The sequence below is a fragment of the Aquarana catesbeiana genome, linkage group LG11 (genome assembly GCF_042186555.1).
Source record: "Aquarana catesbeiana isolate 2022-GZ linkage group LG11, ASM4218655v1, whole genome shotgun sequence".
Classification (NCBI taxonomy): Eukaryota; Metazoa; Chordata; class Amphibia; order Anura; family Ranidae; genus Aquarana; species Aquarana catesbeiana.
Window position 1 is genome coordinate 76720449 of NC_133334.1, and position 17491 is coordinate 76737939.

The following is a 17491-nucleotide window of genomic DNA, read 5'->3' on the forward strand; positions in this document are numbered from 1 at the left end:
GTAAGCAAGTATGCAGGTGTCTCAGGATACTTGCTCACCATTACTGATACTCTTTAACTACAGGTTAAGGCTTCATGTACACTGCTGCTGGTAAACAGACGTTTAGGCCCCATTCACATCTGAGCATTTTGTAGCTTGAAGCCTGAAGCTACAAAACGCTGGAAGGGAAAACAAAATCAATTATTCTCTATGGAGATGGTTCACATCTCCACTCCAAAATGCCTGAAGCCAGAAGCTCCAAAACGCCTGAAGCTCAAACAGTTCAAACACGTTCTGGAACTTTTTTTTTTTTTTTTTTTTTTTAGACAGATTTGGGCGTTTTTCTGCTTTTTACATTGGTGACCTTCAGACCTGCACAAAATCGCAGCAAAACGCTGTAAAAAACGCGGTAAAATCACGCGACTTCCTGCCTGAAAACGCCACGCTCAGGTGTGACTGGGGCCTTAGGAGCAATTGGTCACTTTTCAGCTGCCCCTGAACTCTCCTCTATGTTATCTTATCAGTATATGTACACAGGGTCATATGTATTCATTTCTAGGCAGTTGAGTTTAGAAGCATTTTTTGAAAAGCAAAAAAAAAAAAAAAAAAAAAAAAATTGAGTTTAGGACAGATGTTCAGAGGCATTTGAAACGGCAAATGCCTGTAACAGCTTGTAAATGTGTGTAAATGTGGTAACTTGCATTAAGCTGCGCGTTTACAGGAGTTTTACAATTTTTTTTTTTATGGTCAAAAAAGAAGCTTCTAAACGCAGCTAAAAGTGGCATGTAAATGCGGCGAAGTTAAATCGTTCAGGAAAGGTTGTAAAACATCCCGTGTACATTAAGCCTTACCTTAAGAAAGGCAAGGTACAGTTGTTTGACAAGCTTTGACTATGTATAGCTGCAGTAATTTCTCAATTAAAATAAAGCTGTGTCAAGAAAAAAAAAAAGGTAAAAGGTAAATTAGTTAAAGCCTTCTATTCCAGTCTATTAGTTTGGTCTCTTGTTATACTTGCTTAGCAGGTTTTTTTTTTTTTCTACTGCCACAAGCAGAGAATACTGAATAATTCTACAAGGTCTTTCCTTAAGGCTATATCAGTTTGCACGGACATTCTGTTTCAAGTTCGAATTCTCAGCATCTGAAAACCAGACTAAAGCAAATAAAACCAGAACTACTTTTAAAGGCTAGTTCCACCCAAAAGCCTAATGTTCTGTCCTCGCTACACGTTTCCCTGTGTGTAACTCCACATGCAGCTAAACCCTCCTATTCTGCAATAAACCAGACTGAGTGTAATCTTGAAGCATTAACAAACCAGGGTGAGTGAAACTATTGAGAAAAAACAAATACAGATACATACAATCAGTATATAAAATATACAGAAATACTATGAATAAGCTAGGCTGTAGATGGCAATATGTTATTCTCACCAGCGATGCTGCATTTAGAGAATGCAAACGGATGCAAGTTTTGGTCCAACATGTGCTCTGATAGCTGGTTCCTTCTTTCAGTTTCTTAAGACAGAGTCAGAGTTCCCAGGATGCACATATTTCTCTTCCTTAGACAAAAGAATGATGGGAACTTTTGTTAAAGGTGAACAGTTCCTAGTTTCTGCAAAAACTAAATTTACCACTGGCGCCATCTTGTGGTCAAATCTGACATTGCAGGCAAGCAACTAATAGATATCCTGCAGGAGGACTAACACCCAAGTTTGTGTACTGGTTAGCAAGTCGAATCGTATATTCACTTCTTGCGTCTCGCAGGGTCCATTCATTTCAGTCAGGTCTGCTGTAGTGAGTTTATCAGGGGTTATTAAGCATTGTATTCAGGCAGTCCATTAGCACCACAACTGACCAGCAATCATTCCTAAATTACTGCATGACTGTTTTGTTGCAACACAAGTGCAATGGGGTGCAATTCACAATAAATGGAACTGCAGCACACCACTGCATGTAACATGCACTACCGTGTGTGTTACCTCAGAACATTGTGGGAAAATAACCTCACCAAAATCTAACGATGACTATGAAAGCCATTGCAGACTTATTTTGTTACCCCACAAGATCGAATCCTCAGTTTTATGAAGTTCTACCGTTGTTCTCAAAGGTCTAAAAAACAAGGATTACACAACTTTTTTGGGGGGGGCTTCAATTTTTTTTCAAAGTCCAAAAATTTGCTAAAGTTATTCAACAGGTGCATGTGAGGACTTGGCATGTCATTAAAGAACTGGAGTCTATAAGCACTATATGGGGCATATGTAACATCCTTACAACAAAAATTAAAAGTAATCACAAGGGAAAAAGCAACCAGTCACTGGCGTGGTACCCGATAGGTGATAGGTTCTCCAGAAGGAAGGGGCTCGGTGCATCGATTTCCTCCCAAGCTGTCAGTCTCTGCTGGGAGTGGGCTAGGGTTAGAGATCTAATACCTGGTCATTTGGTCCAAAAAAAAAAAAAAAAAAAAAAAAAGGAGAGTACTATGGAGGTACGCTGACTGGTGGAGTTGGCAGAAGCTTAGCCTGCCCCACTGAATGCAACACATACATTGGTGCAAGTGTGTAGGACATAGGACGAAGCAGTTTAAGGAGGAACTCCACATTTTGGTGCTGCACACGAGATGGGCCAAACAGGGTGCCCCCCTCCTGCCCCAAAGCACCCCCCCCCCATATTGAAGGCATGTAGTCTGGTATGGTCCCCCCCCTTCCTGACCAGCCAGGCTGCATGCGCAGATAAGGTTCTGGTATGTATTTTGGGGGGAGACCACACATCTTTTTTACCGGCAAATTTGTATTTTTTTTATTCACCCGTCAACAGGGAAGCCTATTGACAGCTGATGACTAATCGGTTGTTAAGGACGCTACGGCCAGCTTCACGGCCCTGCTCCTTAACAACCAGCTTTTACTGCACGCTGACTGGGCAGGCCGCTTTAACCACCGAGACCAGGCCTTTTCTGACACTTATTGTTTAAATGTAAAAATCTGTATTTTTTGCTAGAAAATTTACTTAAAGCTCCCAAACATTATATATTTTTTTTTCTAGCAGAGGCCCTTGAGACTAAAATGGTTTTTGCTACTTTTTATGTTACGCAGTATTTGCGCAGCTTTTTTTCGAGCACAAACATTTTGGAAAAAATACACTTTAATGAATTCTAATGCAAACAAACACACAGAATACCCAATTCTTTGGTAAATTATAAAAGATGGTGTTACATTGAGTAAATAGATACCTAACATGTCATGTAGTCATGCTTTAAAATTGCACACGTTTGTGGAATGGAGCCAAAACTACGGTACTTAAAAATCCCCATAGGCGATGGTTTAACGTGCAAGTAAACCTCCGTATCGTTTTCAGCCAAGGTGGCTGCCATGTTTGCCACGTGCCAGAAATTAAACCTTTTTTGAAACTGGTAAATGGATGGGTTTACTTCCGCTTTAAAAGCTTTTACAGGTTACCAGTTTAGAGCTACACAGGAGGACTGGTGCTAGAGTTATTGCTCTTGCTCTGACATTCACAGCGATACCTTACATTTGTGGTGCGATCGCCGATTACATATGCGCGTGGGACCAACGTGTGCGTTCGCCTTTGCGCTTTAAGAATTTTTTTATTATTTTATTTTTACACCATTGATTTTTTTTTTTAATCACTTATTGCTCTTACAAGGAATGTAATAAAAACAGGGACATCATTTACATCACTTCCGGTTTCCCCAGATGTAAACATCACCATTTTTTTAAAGTGAAAGAATCTGATCACACCAATCTTGGTGTGATCAAATGCTTTTAAGGGCACAGGAGACATCTGGGGAATAATAGACCCCAGATCTCTCCATAAAGAGTACCTGTCACTGCCTATATCTGTCACAAGGGATGTTTACATTCCTTGTGATAGCAATAAAAATGATTAACTTAAAGTTAAATTAAATTTTTTTTTTTTTTTTTTTTAAGAAACCATGTAAAAATAAAGTAAATAATAAAAAAAATTGTTAAGAAAAAGTGATAAAGAATACAAAATGAAAAAACATCCCTTGTGACAGCAATAGGCAGTGACAGATACCCTTTATGGAGAGATCTGGGGTAGATTAGATGTCTCCTCTGCCCTCAAAAGCACAGGCACAAGCAAAGGTAATGGAAGAACCCCACCAGGGTGGGAGAGCAATCAGATAACGGTGGGAAAGCGGTGCCACCTGTAAAAGCAATCCAGTGTCTAATTAGCTGCTAGGACTGCTTTAACTTGTTAGTGCATCGCTAGTATAACCACTTGCAGTCAATCACGTGCATGCGATTTGGCGGCAATCAGTTAAGGTTTAATTTTTCACATGGCCGTGGCTCCCACCTGGTCCTGGGCATTGGCAAGCACGGATTTGGACGAAGCGTTGCCCCACACGCAAGTTATTGACTCCTTTCAATGCCTGGCGTAGCCCAAAGAACCCACCCCGGGGTAGGCCTCTCGTGTGACCCTCCCTTGGCGGTCAATGAGGAGGGAAAACATGGGAGGATGCGACAACCAAATACCCACCTACACTTTATGAACAAACCACCCAACTCTGCCTTTTTCATAACCAATACCCCCTCACCCTCACATGTCCCTTATTTTGATCTATGAAGTAGTAGTGGTGAAAAAAAAAAAAAAAAAAACACACACACACACACACACACACACACACACTAAAATAAATTTGTTCGTTTGAGAGTTTCATATTTTCACAGCCATAATTTATGGATTACATATACAGATTCTGGTTGTTAGTTCTATATAACAAATCTATTTTACTCGTCCATGGGTCAGGTTTTAGTGACCAAAATCATCAGATACACCAACAGGGTTCACATTAGTAGATTGCAGTCACTAAGGCCTCTTGCACATGAGGCTCAAACAGGAGGAGTATCTTCTTTTTGTTTTTGTATGCATTTACGTGCATTTTCACGTACATGCATTTGCGCATTTATGCACGAAACGTATTCCTGCATTCTCGTTCTGTAAATATGTAAATGAGAATTTGCGCGCATGAGGCATAACATTACTGACCAAAAAGCAGATTTTTCTATTGCCTCTTGCACACTGCAGTTTGAAAAAGCTCAGTACAGCTTTTTATTTATATATATATTATATATACTGTATTTATTGGCGTATAACACTCACTTTTTTACCATGAAAATCGGGTGCAAATAGCGTGTGCGTGTTATACGCCAATACTTCAATTTTAGCTGCCTCGGAGGGGACAAGGAGGGGGGCCGGACGAGCGCTGTCAGATTACATACAGCGAGAATCTCCTGTTTACTTGGCGGCCTCTGTAATAGGAAGTCCTGTCTCCTGGGCCGCCATTGGACCACTGTTCTGTCTATCATAGGAGATTCTCTTTGTATGTAATCTGTCAGCACTCGTCCCGCCCCCTCCCTGTCCCCTCTAGGCTGCAGGTGGACGTCAATCAGGCTGCACTGTTGGCAATGGTGAGGCTGCTGCATTGAAGGCAATCGTGAGGCTGTATTGATGTGGATTGATGAGGCTGCAGATGGGCACTGACCCTTAATTGGCTCCAAAGTTCCTTATTTAAAATTTTAGTTTTTTCCCTCTTAAAATGAATGTGCGTGTTATACGCCGATAAATACCATTATATATATATATATATATATATATATATATATATATATATATATATATATATATATATATATATATATATATATATATATATATATATAATATATATTAAAAAGCTGTACTGAGCTTTTTCAAACTGCAGTGTGCAAGAGGCCCAAGGCTTAAAAAAAAAAAAAAAAAAAAACACATGTATATACAGTACAAGTGTTTATTTCATTCCGGATCTAAACACAGCTGCATTGATTTCAATGGAGCCATTCACATAGGTGCATAAACATGAGCTGCTTTCATATACATAACACACAAGCTATAAATGTGCGTCTAACATGCACAACATGCAATTTACACACTTACACGTATAAAAAAAAACAAAAAAAAAACACATGTATATGCATTTGTGCACACGCAAATTAAGTCTAAACAAATGGTAAAAATCAATTATAACAAGTTATGTAAGCAATATTGTGTCTTTACATGCATTTAAACGCAAGTATTTTACTGATCGTTATGCAGGAACTTTTCTCCTAGAAAACGTGTAACATCAGTAAAACTGTTACGGTTGCATGAATGAAGCCTAAGGCTCGGTTCACATATGCGAATCAGATGAGTTTTATACTGCATCTGATTCGCATAACATGTGAACCAGACCGGCTTTCTAGGGAGCTGGTTCACATACTGTATATGCAGGCCGGTTAAGGTGAGAATTAAAAAAGGGTCCGGTGCGGTTTTATTCAGGAATGATTTAAGTGTTTAGTTCGCACTTGAATCGCTGAATGGAAATCGGCCCTGCATATATGTGAACACAGTATAAAAGATATACAGTATTCCTTGAATAAAAGTATCAAAAAAAAAAAAAAAAAAAAAAGAAGATTACAAAGTAGCTTTCAGAGTTTTTTTTTTTTTTCTTTTAGACCTTTATCCAATCTTCATTGGATTTAGTAGCAACAACTAAAGCTTCTCACAAGGTAATCAACTTTTTTTTTGCATTATTCATATTCAAATACACTGAATCTATATGCTATAAATGCTGCTAATAATTTCAGTGAAATTGTCATAGAAAATGAGAATACTTCTTTTTTTTTTTTTTAAACGATAGTGGTAGGGTACCTGCAATACACGGACCTTTAAATCTAGACTTAGGCAGGCCATACATGGGAGCGAATTTCGAAAAAATTTTCTTTGAAAATCTGATCTAAGAATTTTCGTTCAAATTTCGCACCATTAGTGGGCTGCAGCGATAGCCGATTTTCGTGCGGCAATCGAATTTGAGTAATCGGCATGTTGGAATTTTTTCAAAAACTAACAATTTGCTAATCAATGATGGGAGAGTCGTGCGAGAAATATAAAAAAAAAAATCGTAAAAGAAATGCGCATGTGCAAGAAAATAAAAATTCCCGGAAAGAAATGAAGATTCCCAGCCAAGAAAATTATTTTCTTTAGCAACGAGGTGAAATTGAAGGCTTAGTTGGTCGAATTTCGAAATCAATGGTGGCACCAACGGATCACTAAAAGGCACAAAATTTCTGATTTTCAAAAGAAAATGCTTTCGAAATTCGACCATTTATGGCCAGCCTTACACTGCTGGTATGATGCCACTCATGGCTGTGTTCACACAGGAGCAGTCTCTGTAAAGGGATCTGCAGTAGATTGTTTTTTAGAAGGTGGTAGAGAGATAACTTTCGAATATTCATGCTGCAATACTGCTGCTTCCTGAATGAGTGTTTTTTTATTTTTTTGCCGAACAGCAATTTTGCATGGAAAGCACTGCAACCACAAGCCAAGAGTTTGGTGCCACCTATCAAACTGGACAAGCTGAATTTAAATTGCTCCAATATGCGTATGATCACCTCCAGCTGCCTTGTTACTCCTCGTTTCCATGTATGGTGATAAAAATGGACGTATTAGCTATGGTTTTACGAGTCAACATGGGCAGTGTCTAGGTTAGTACACACTGCAATGGCCGCAGTGTTTAGGGATTTTAATGGGAATATAGTGCTGCATCCTGAACCAAGCTTTTGGCTCGCCATTGAGCTGCTACCTCAATCACACAAATGGTTTACATTTGACCTGTGGTAAAAATTGTCGTGCTGCACTCTCACAGTGTGTATTAACATGACCATTGGCAATCCTAACTTGTGGCTCAGCAGTCAGTAAAACTGCAACATAACCACTTGTTTTTCCTAAGGCCGGCCATACACTGTGCAAATTTCTTTCAATCCCTCCTACCGAGCCATGGTCTTCTCCCGGCGGAAGACAGTGATTATTGCTATAGCAGCCGCTAGCTACACTGGTAAGAGAATCCGGCAGGCTGGTGGTACCAAAGTTGATCAATTGATCAACTTGGTACATTCAGCCCAACTATTAAACGATTCAAATCTCGGCCGTTTCCTGCTGAACTGGCCAAGATTCTAATGGTGTATTGCTGGCCTAACTCAGCTTTTACCTGCAGTCACTGAGTAAGATTTTTAATAAGATTAAATTATATAAAAGAACAACTTAGGAATGGAAAAATCTGCATTTTAAAATACAATAATGAAAACCGTGAACAACCAAGCATATAAAAATTGAAAGTCACGTCAAATTACTCAAAATATATACTTCTTGGCAAAAAAGCTAGTTTTCCATGAATTAAAGTTTCCAAGAACTACAGTGGGTAAAATAAATATTCAACACGTCTCCATTTTTCTAGGTATATTTCTCTAGAAGAATTTATATTTTAGAATAGATTTCTAAAAGGTGCTATTGTCATGAAAATGTTCACCACATGTTAGTAACAACTCATAATAATTAAATTATATTATATTATAATATAACATTTTATTTTTTTATTATTTTCCAAAACAATAAGTCAGAAATTAAAGCGGGATTCCGGCCTTAAAAAAAAAAAAAAAAAATTTTAAAAAAGTCAGGAGCTACAAACACTGTAGCTGCTGACTTTAAATAAGTACTTACCTGGGTGCCCGCGATGTTGGCCGCCCGAGACCAACCCGTCCCTTGGCTCTCGACATCGCCATCCTAGGTAAGGGAAACAGGCAGTGGAGCCTTGCGGCTTCACTGCCAGTTTCCTGCGGCGCTCTGTGAATGGCCCCGTGGTGTTCTGGGAACACAAGCAGTTCCCAGAAGACAACGGGGCCGCTCACCGAGAAGAAGAAAACACAGCGGAAAAGGAAGAGGCAGATTAGGTAGACTGCCTAGCAACAAGGGTTTAGGTCATTTAAATTTTTTTTTTTTTTCAGGGTGGCCCTCCACCTTAAGTTCTGTGTAATAAAATGGAATAATACGGGGAAAGGTATTGAACACGTTAACTGAAATTTAACACTTCAAACAAAATCCTTTGTTGGTAATGACAGCTTCAAGACACCTCCTGTATAGAGAAACTAGTCGCATGCATTGCTCAGGTATGATTTTGGCCCATTCTTCCACCCAGCTTTCAAATCTTGGAACTCTGATCTTCAGTGCTTTCCATAAATTTTCTCTTGGATTCAAATCAGATGATTGGCTGGTCCATTCTAGCAGCTTTATTTTCTTTCTTTGAACCAACTGAGAGTTTCCTTGGCATTGTGTTTGGGATCATTGTCTTGCCGAAATGTCCACACTTGTTTCATCTTCATCATCCTGGTAGATGGCAGCAGATTTTTAGCGAAAATGTCTTGGTACATTTCTCCATTCATCCTTCCTTCAATATGAAGTTAGCCAGCACCGTATGCTGAAAAACAGCCCCACACCATGATGTTCCCACCTCCAAACTTCACTGTTGGTATGGGGGTGTTTTTGGGGTGATGTGCAGTGCCATTTGACCTCCAAACATGGTGTGTATTATGGTATCCAAAGAGTTACATTTTGGTCTCATCTGACCAGACTATATACTCCCAGTATTTCACAGGCTTGTCTAAATGTTGTGCAGCAATCTTTAACCACTTGCCGACCAGCCGTTGTCATACAGCGGCAGGTCGGCATGATTCCGCAAACCGCTGTAGCTGTACGTCGGCTCCTTTAAGTGGGATAGCAGGCGCGGGCCTGATGCATTGCGGGGGTGCCGATGCTTTTGGCCGACGATTGCGATGACCGCCAGCCGCGAGCAATCGCGGGCACCAGAGGCAGAATAGAGACGCGCGTGTGTAAAACACACAAATACCTGTTCTGAGAGGAGAGGCAGATTGTGGTTTCTAGCTATTAGGAACTCACAATCTGTCATCTCCTATAGTTAGTCCGCTCCCCCCACAGTTAAAATACAGTTAACCCCTTGATCGCCCCCTAGTATTACCCCTTCAATGCTAGTGACATTTACACTGTAATCAGTGCATTTTTATAGCACTGATCGCTGTATAATTGTCAATGGTTTAAAAAAAAAAAAAAAAAAAAAAAAAAAAGTGTCAAAAGTGTCCGCCCCAATGTCACAGTCCAGATATAAAAAAAAAAAAAAAAAAAAAAAAAATGCAAGTTGGTGCTATTACTAGTAAAAAATAAATAAATAAAATAAATAAAAATGCCATAAATTTATCCCCTATTTTGTAGACGCAATAACTTTTGCGCAAACCAATCAATATACGCTTATTGCGATTTTTTTACCAAAAATATGTAGGAGAATACATATCGGCCTAAACTGAGGAAAAAAATTGTTAAAAAAAAATAAATAAAAAAATTGGGATATATTTGTTATAGCAAAAAAGTTAGATAGTTTTGTTTCAAAATTGACGCTTTTTTTTGTTTATAGCGCAAAAAATAAAAACCACAGAGATGATCAAATACCACCAAAAGAAAGCTCTATTTGTGGGAATAAAAGGACGTCAATTTTGTTTGGGTACAGCGCCGCACGACCGCGCAATTGTCAGTTAAAATGACGCAGTGCCAAATCGCAAAAAATGGCCTGGTCATTGAGCAGCCAAATCTTCTAGGTTGAAGTGGTTAAACGAGCTTCAGCATGCTTTTTCTTCAGCAACGGAGTCTTGTGTGGTGAGCATGCATACAGGACATGGTAGTTGAGTACATTACTAATTGTTTTCTTTGAAACAATTGTACCTGCTAATTCCAAGCCTTTCTGAAACTCTACACAAGTGGTCCTTGGCTCTTGGACAACTCTTCTGATAATTGTGTTCTCTCATCTTTCAGAAAACTTGCAAGGAGCAGCTGGTCGTGGTCAGTGTATGGTGAAATTATGTTCATTCCACTTCTGGATTATGGCCCCAACAGTGCTCACTGGAACATTCATAAGTTTTGAAAGCCTTCTGTAACCAATACCATCAGTATGTTTTGCAACAATAAGGTTGTAACGGTCTTGAGAGAGCTCTTTGCTTTTACCCATCATGAAATGTTTTTGTGTGTGACACCTTGGTAACGAGACATCTTTTTAAAGGCCATCAGTTGAGACTGAACTAGCTGATATTATTCTGCACTGACAAGGGGCAGGATTTCTTTCTACATACTGATAGATTTCAGCTGGTGTCTGGGCTTCCCATGCCTTTTTTGCTCCTCCCTTTCTTTATGTGTTCAATACTTTTTCCCACATAACTTAATTTCTGAACATATTTGTTTTGGTTTCTTTGTATGTATGGATTGCATGGGTTGTTACCAGCAGGTGGTGAAAATTTAATGTCAATAGCATCTTTAGAAATATATTTACCTAGAAAAATGGTGAAGATTTCAAAACTTAATTTTACCCACTGTGTATTTACAGAATATGAGACAGGCAGGTAAGGTGAGATTTAAAAACGATAGATCAGAGAAGAAAACATCCATAAGCAGAAATAGGTTGGCAGTAACAATATATAAAAGTAGTGCACAGAATGTGCTGAAATCAGCGGGATATCAATATTCTATTCTGTTGAAAAGAAAAACCAGAAAAATGAACATAAAACATACATTAAGGTTCTGACACTCACATAATAACATGCCATATAATCACAGATGGCCTTACATTTGTATTTGACATCTCTTTTGTTGAAGACATCTGGTATCCACGATCTTTCCATAATGGATAAAGCACCTGTAATCTACGCAACTAGACCAAACAAAGAGTAGATGAAATTTCTTGCTCACAGCATTATTCTCTATAAGCAGTTTGATTCACAGTCATTTCTATACCCAGTTTACAAACAGTGACACGGCAGCACCATGGTGTGAGGATTAGTACTTATTTCTTGTATGTCTGAGGTCAAAAATTCAACTCCCACCAAAATTACAATATATACTGTGTGTTGCTAAGTGCTTCCTTTGTGTAATGCCGCGTACACACGAGTGGACTTTTCGACCAGACTGGTCCAACGGTCTATCCGACGGACTTTCCTAACGAACGGACTTGCCTACACACGATCACACCAAAGTCCGACGGATTCGTATGTGATGACGTACGTCCGGACTAAAATAAGGAAGTTGATAGCCAGTAGCTTCCCTAACATCGGTTTTAGTCCATCGGACTAGCATACAGACGAGCGGATTTTTCGACCGGACTCGAGTCCATCGGAAAGATTTGAAACATGTTTTATTTCTAGGTCCGTGTGACTTTTGGGGAAAAAAAAAAAAGTCCTCTTGAGCCCACATACGATCGAATTGTCCGACGGAGACTGGTCCGCCAGACCAAGTCTGCTCGTGTGTACGCGGCATACGATCCACAGTAAGTTTGGTGTCCTCCATTAAGCTTAAAATATACCAATAGGCTGGCTAGAAGGCAAGGTGGTGTATAAGGAATATGTTCACCCCACTGAGTGACACAGCTAAACCTCCAAGGGTCTAACAGCAAATTCTGGACCAACCCCCCCCCAAATATTAATCAATACTGTTCTTAGTGTCCCTATATTACTACTACAGCTTACAAGCATGCAGAACATGATTGTTGAAAGGAGCTGGCAAAAGGTCCTCCATAGCACACAGGGAATATTTCTATGATCAGGATGGTGACACTGCCCTATGGGACCTTATGGGACTTGGCCGTTTCACATACATTACGTGACCAAGTGCAGAGGATTCATTAGAACATGAGTGGAAAAAAAAAAAACACAGTGAAACAGTGAAGGGGGAACAGGTTCTATGTGCTTGATCCTACTTTTTAGTGTCAACAAGTCCAGGGTCTCAAGAGAATAAGTAGAGTACTCTCTGATGACTGCGAACAGACACTACAGTCCATTTAAGGCTCCCATTTTAATGACGCCCTGACGAAGGGGGAGTTTTTCCTGACCTTTTTTTTTTTTTTTTAGCATAAACTAATGAGTTTGGACACTTATCCTTGGGTCTGGTGCTCCTTCCATTAGTGCAGGGATCCTCAAACTACGGCCCTCCAGCTGTTGCAGAACTACACGTCCCAGGAGGCATTGCAAAACTCTGACATTCACAGACATGACTAGGCATGATGGGAATTGTAGTTCCTGAACAACTGGAGGGCCGTAGTTTGAAGACCCCTGCATTAGGAGCTTTATATCTGTCTACAAGGGGCATTGGTTCAAGAAGACATAATTAAAGTAGCTGTAAAGCCTGAAGAAAAAAAAAAAAAACAAAACAAAAAACAAAAACACACACCTTCAGTTAGCACCTTCCCTCCCCCCCAATACTCACCTAAGCCCGATCCAGCGATGTGCAGAAGAGCAGCTTCTGTCCTGGCTCTTTGGGGCTTGTGCGTGAGCATGCAGGAGTGCCCCCATAGCAAGCGGCTTAAAAAAAAAAAAAACGTAAGCCTTTGGTATCACTTCAGATTCACCATGGAGACTAAGGCACCATCCACCTTGGTCGGCTTGACCACAGCTACATCCCAAAACACCCACAAATACCTGTGTGTGAATCTCCATCTTTTGGCAAAAGAAAAAAACAAAAAACACACACAATCTTTTAAAAAGTTTAGCAGGCTAACCAGTATCTATGTACTGAATTACCGTATTTATCAGTGTATAACACGCACCTTTTCCCCCTTAAAATAAGGGGGAAAAAAATAGTGTGTGCGCGTGTTCTACATCGATATAGGCTGCCTCAGAGGGGAAGGAGGGAATGAGCGCTGCCGAAATACAGAGCCACTCGCAGCTCGCAGTCACGCCCTGTCCCGCCCCCTGGACGGCTCCTAGCATTGATGTCCCGGCATTGGACCGCTGTCCATCATAGGAGCTAAGGGGCGGGACTGGGCATGACTACGAGCAGAGTACACAGGAGATCCGGATCTTTCTATCCCGGCATAGACAAGGCTGCAGATGGGCACGGATCAGCCTGCAATTATGGACAAGGCTGCAGATGGGCACTGATTAGGCTGCAATGACGGGCAAGGATGCAGATGGGCACTGATCAGGCTGCAAGGCTGTAGATGGGCTCTGATTAGGCTGCAATGATGGGCAAGGCTGCAGATGGGCACTGATTAGGCTGCAATGATGAGCAAGGCTGTAGATGGGCACTGATTAGGCTGCAATGATGGGCAAGGCTGCAGATGGGCACTGTTCAGGTCGCAATGATGGGCAAGGCTGCAGATGGGCACTGTTCAGGCTGCAATGATGGGCAAGGCTGCAGATGGGCACTGATTAGGCTGCAATGATGGGCAAGGCTGCAGATGGGCACGGCTGCAGATGGGCACTGATTAGGCTGCAATGATGGGAAAGGCTGCAGATGGGCACTGACCCTAATTTTGCTTCAAAATTCTTTATTTAAAATTTACGTATTTTTCCTAAAACTTCCCTCTTAAAATTAGGCTGCGTGTTATACACCGATAAATACGGTAATACTTTGTTCTTTAATTGCTTTGAACTCTGTTCATTCAGCAGTTAAAAACTACAAGTGCGAGAGATTATAGCATTAGTTACATATAAATATAAATTATTTATAATTGGCTGTAATTAGACAGACATACAGAACTAAAATGCCAACATTGCTTTTTATAGTGCTCTTTCGGGAATCACATGACAATCACATGAGCTCCTCCAGAATTTTACCATTTTCTTCACAGGTTTAGTTATCTGAATGTGTGGAATGTATACATTAGTAGATTGTGAGGAGCAGAGCTAAGAGCCACACATGGCGGCTCTCCTCCCCATCACACAAATTGGGGACCATCTGACAAAGTCCAGAATTGCTGCCTGCTAGCTTATGCCACATCTGTGACTCACAGCCCTTAGGCATGATTTTGTAGTGCTGGGAGAACTGCATTACAAAGATGCCATCAACTTAAATTGCAGCTAAAAGCACAAAAAAAACAAAAAAAAAAAAACACAAGTATCTAAGTTTCTGATCTGCAGCCCTTTTCTTTTCCATACACAATTTTTTTTTTACGACCACGCCACGAAGACTCTGTTCCTTACTACAGCCACGATCCCCCTCCCTCCTGCCCCATTATAGGCCTCTTTTCCTCTGGGAGTGCCTTATTACTGTCTGTGGTGGCCCAGCTATTCCACACCTCATCTATCTACCACAACCATGCAGCTGCCCGGGAATATATTTAGAGGAATACTAAAGAGAATCAACTTGAGTATGCCTGTAGCTGCTAACATTACATCCAAGAATTAGCTCTTTAAATGCCTACACAAGGGAGGCTTTTTAGAGGCAAATACAATGTAAAATATATTCATTTCACATATAATCCTATGACAGGTCTGTTAAAAATGAATGGTCTGGTGACAGGACCCACCTAGGTCAATGCCTGGATTTAGAACGTTCCCACAATGTTTGTGTGGGTTTTCTCCCAAGCTGCAGCGCCCTCACATCTAATGGTGGATTCAACTCATACTGGCAAGGATTGCTGTTGAGATAGAAGACTGCAAGTTCCTTTAAAGTAGAACTGAGGGCAAAACTCTCCCCCCCCCCCCCATATTTTGGATAGCGTAAGGGAGAGTTTTAGCCTCTGTCAGTTTTTTGCCATCTGTGTGCCATTGGATTGGGGTGGATTTTCCATCACTTCCTGCTCCATAGCCAAAACAGTAAATGGAGGCAAGCCCTCCAAAGTGAGGGAATCCAGAACTAGTGTCCCAATTGGAAAGTTTTTCCTCCATTACTGATCTGGAAACATCCCAAAATTTTCATTTCCACTTTAATTATTTGTGATAACAGTAAACAGGACAAATAGAGACATTGAACCCCCCTAACAGTTACACCGACAGTAAAAACGAAAACCTGACAGGTGTTCTAATCCACCCTGTACAAAACTTCTCTTGTGGGTTGTAGGAGAGCACTTATTTTTGTTGTGACTCAGAAGCAGCCGACAGTGTGGTAAAGCCCCCTGTCGGCTGACATCACAGGAGTAATCAGCAGTCATGTGATCGCTCAGTTTTCAGTCTTCTAGATGGTGGGGGACAGCTGCAGCATCCTAGCAATGCTGCAGCTTAGAGGCGAGAATACTCTAAGGTAACCCCAAACTTCTCCTTTACGGCACATGTTTGAGTGTAGCTGATCAGTTGATTTGGCTCATGGACTTATTAAAAGGTGCCACTATAAAAACATACATAGCACACATTTTTTGTGCGTTTTTGTGGGCACTCCCAACTAAGTCTATTGGGCCCAAAACACCCAAATCTGCCTGTACATTTTCTAGCAACAGGCACCTGAGTACTAAGTTGTAAACAGGCATGAATTAAAGCAATGGAGTTTCTAATGTTAAGTATTTTGTAGCCACAAAATGCTCAGGTGTGAATGGGATCTAAAATCCTGCTTCCCACTTACTACAGGATTGTTTCTCTGTCACTTGTTTATTACACAGACTATAAAGCAGGGGGTGCCAAACCGCTGGCCCAGAACCGCCTGCTCTGGAATGGCGGGTTGACAAGCCCAGATCGCAAGTTTCCCACCCACCATCCCAGAGCATCAGTGGTAAGAATGGATCCGGTGGTAGAGGAAGCATGCAGTTGCAGTAGAGAGCAGAGCTGTTGCTTCCGGTATAGTGCCAGATCCCGTCACAGCAGAGCGATACCAAATGCACTCTGCATGGGACAGCAACAGCTGGTGATACCCGTCTGGGACAGCAACAGCCTGTGACAGATATCTACAGGAATCCTGAGGAAGAAGTGAAGATTGAGGTCAGGGTTTTTTTTTTTTAAATCAAATAGCAATGAGCATTCTTTTCTACACACCTTCTTACTCTGCTTTCACACTGATCTGTAGGTGCACCTGCAGTTTACTTGCACTGAGCCCATAGACTTTGGTTATTACCCGGCGGGTTTGCTGCATTTTATAAAAGCACATCAAAACTCCTGAATGCAGTTTTGGTGCGCTTTCAGAAAGTGCACCACATTTGCAGGATATAATAGAATTATATGGCAAAGTGCAGGTAACCCACAGGAGCCGTGCGTGGCACCCACGGTGTGGGTAAACCACAGTGCATCAGCGTGAAAGCTGCATTAGGCCCCTTTCACACAATTGGTCCCGCCTGTACGTTTTTTCAGGCCGACCCAATCAGACCCTCCATTCACCTCTATGGAGCCGCAGATGTAAAAACAGACTTGTGTCCTTTTACACCCCCCTATCTCCAATCCGATTAAAAAAAAAAAAAACCACAGGGGATCCATCCCCTTCTATCTGAGCAGATAGGAGGCCCCATAGAGTAGAGTAGGCTGTGTATGCAGAGCGGAGATATATATATATATATATATATATATATATATATATATATATATATATATATATATATATATATATATATATATATATATATATATATATATATATATATATATATATATATATATATATATATATATAGTAAAGTCTGCTCTACATGAAAAGTAGCCTAGTTTCCTATAATAAAAAAAAAATTTAAATAAAAAAATTGAGTGAATGTGATGTTGCTTGAACACATCATTCAACTGACATCAATGCTGAACTCTGTATCTCACTCTCTCAGGGTCCTTCCAAACTTTGGTTTGCATTTTCTGCAACAAGTCATCATCTGTGTTCTACGCAAAGACAGACAACCTCTGTAACCTGCTTGGCAGTGTGCATTGTAATTATGAAGAGGCAGGAAACTA

General features: G+C 40.6%; 1 protein-coding gene across 3 annotated transcripts in view; it reads right to left on the reverse strand.

Annotated features, from left to right (window-relative positions):
- Nucleotides 1–17491, reverse strand: part of KCNQ1 (potassium voltage-gated channel subfamily Q member 1) — a 185107-nt gene that overhangs the window by 92635 nt on the left and 74981 nt on the right. For 2 of the 3 annotated variants that reach the window (XM_073604553.1, XM_073604555.1), the window contains exon 3: nucleotides 11488–11571. The exons of the other annotated variant lie outside the window; for it this stretch is intronic. In XM_073604553.1, the coding sequence (XP_073460654.1) occupies nucleotides 11488–11571 (84 nt within the window). The remainder of the gene's footprint in view (nucleotides 1–11487; nucleotides 11572–17491) is intronic. 3 annotated transcript variants of the gene reach the window in all.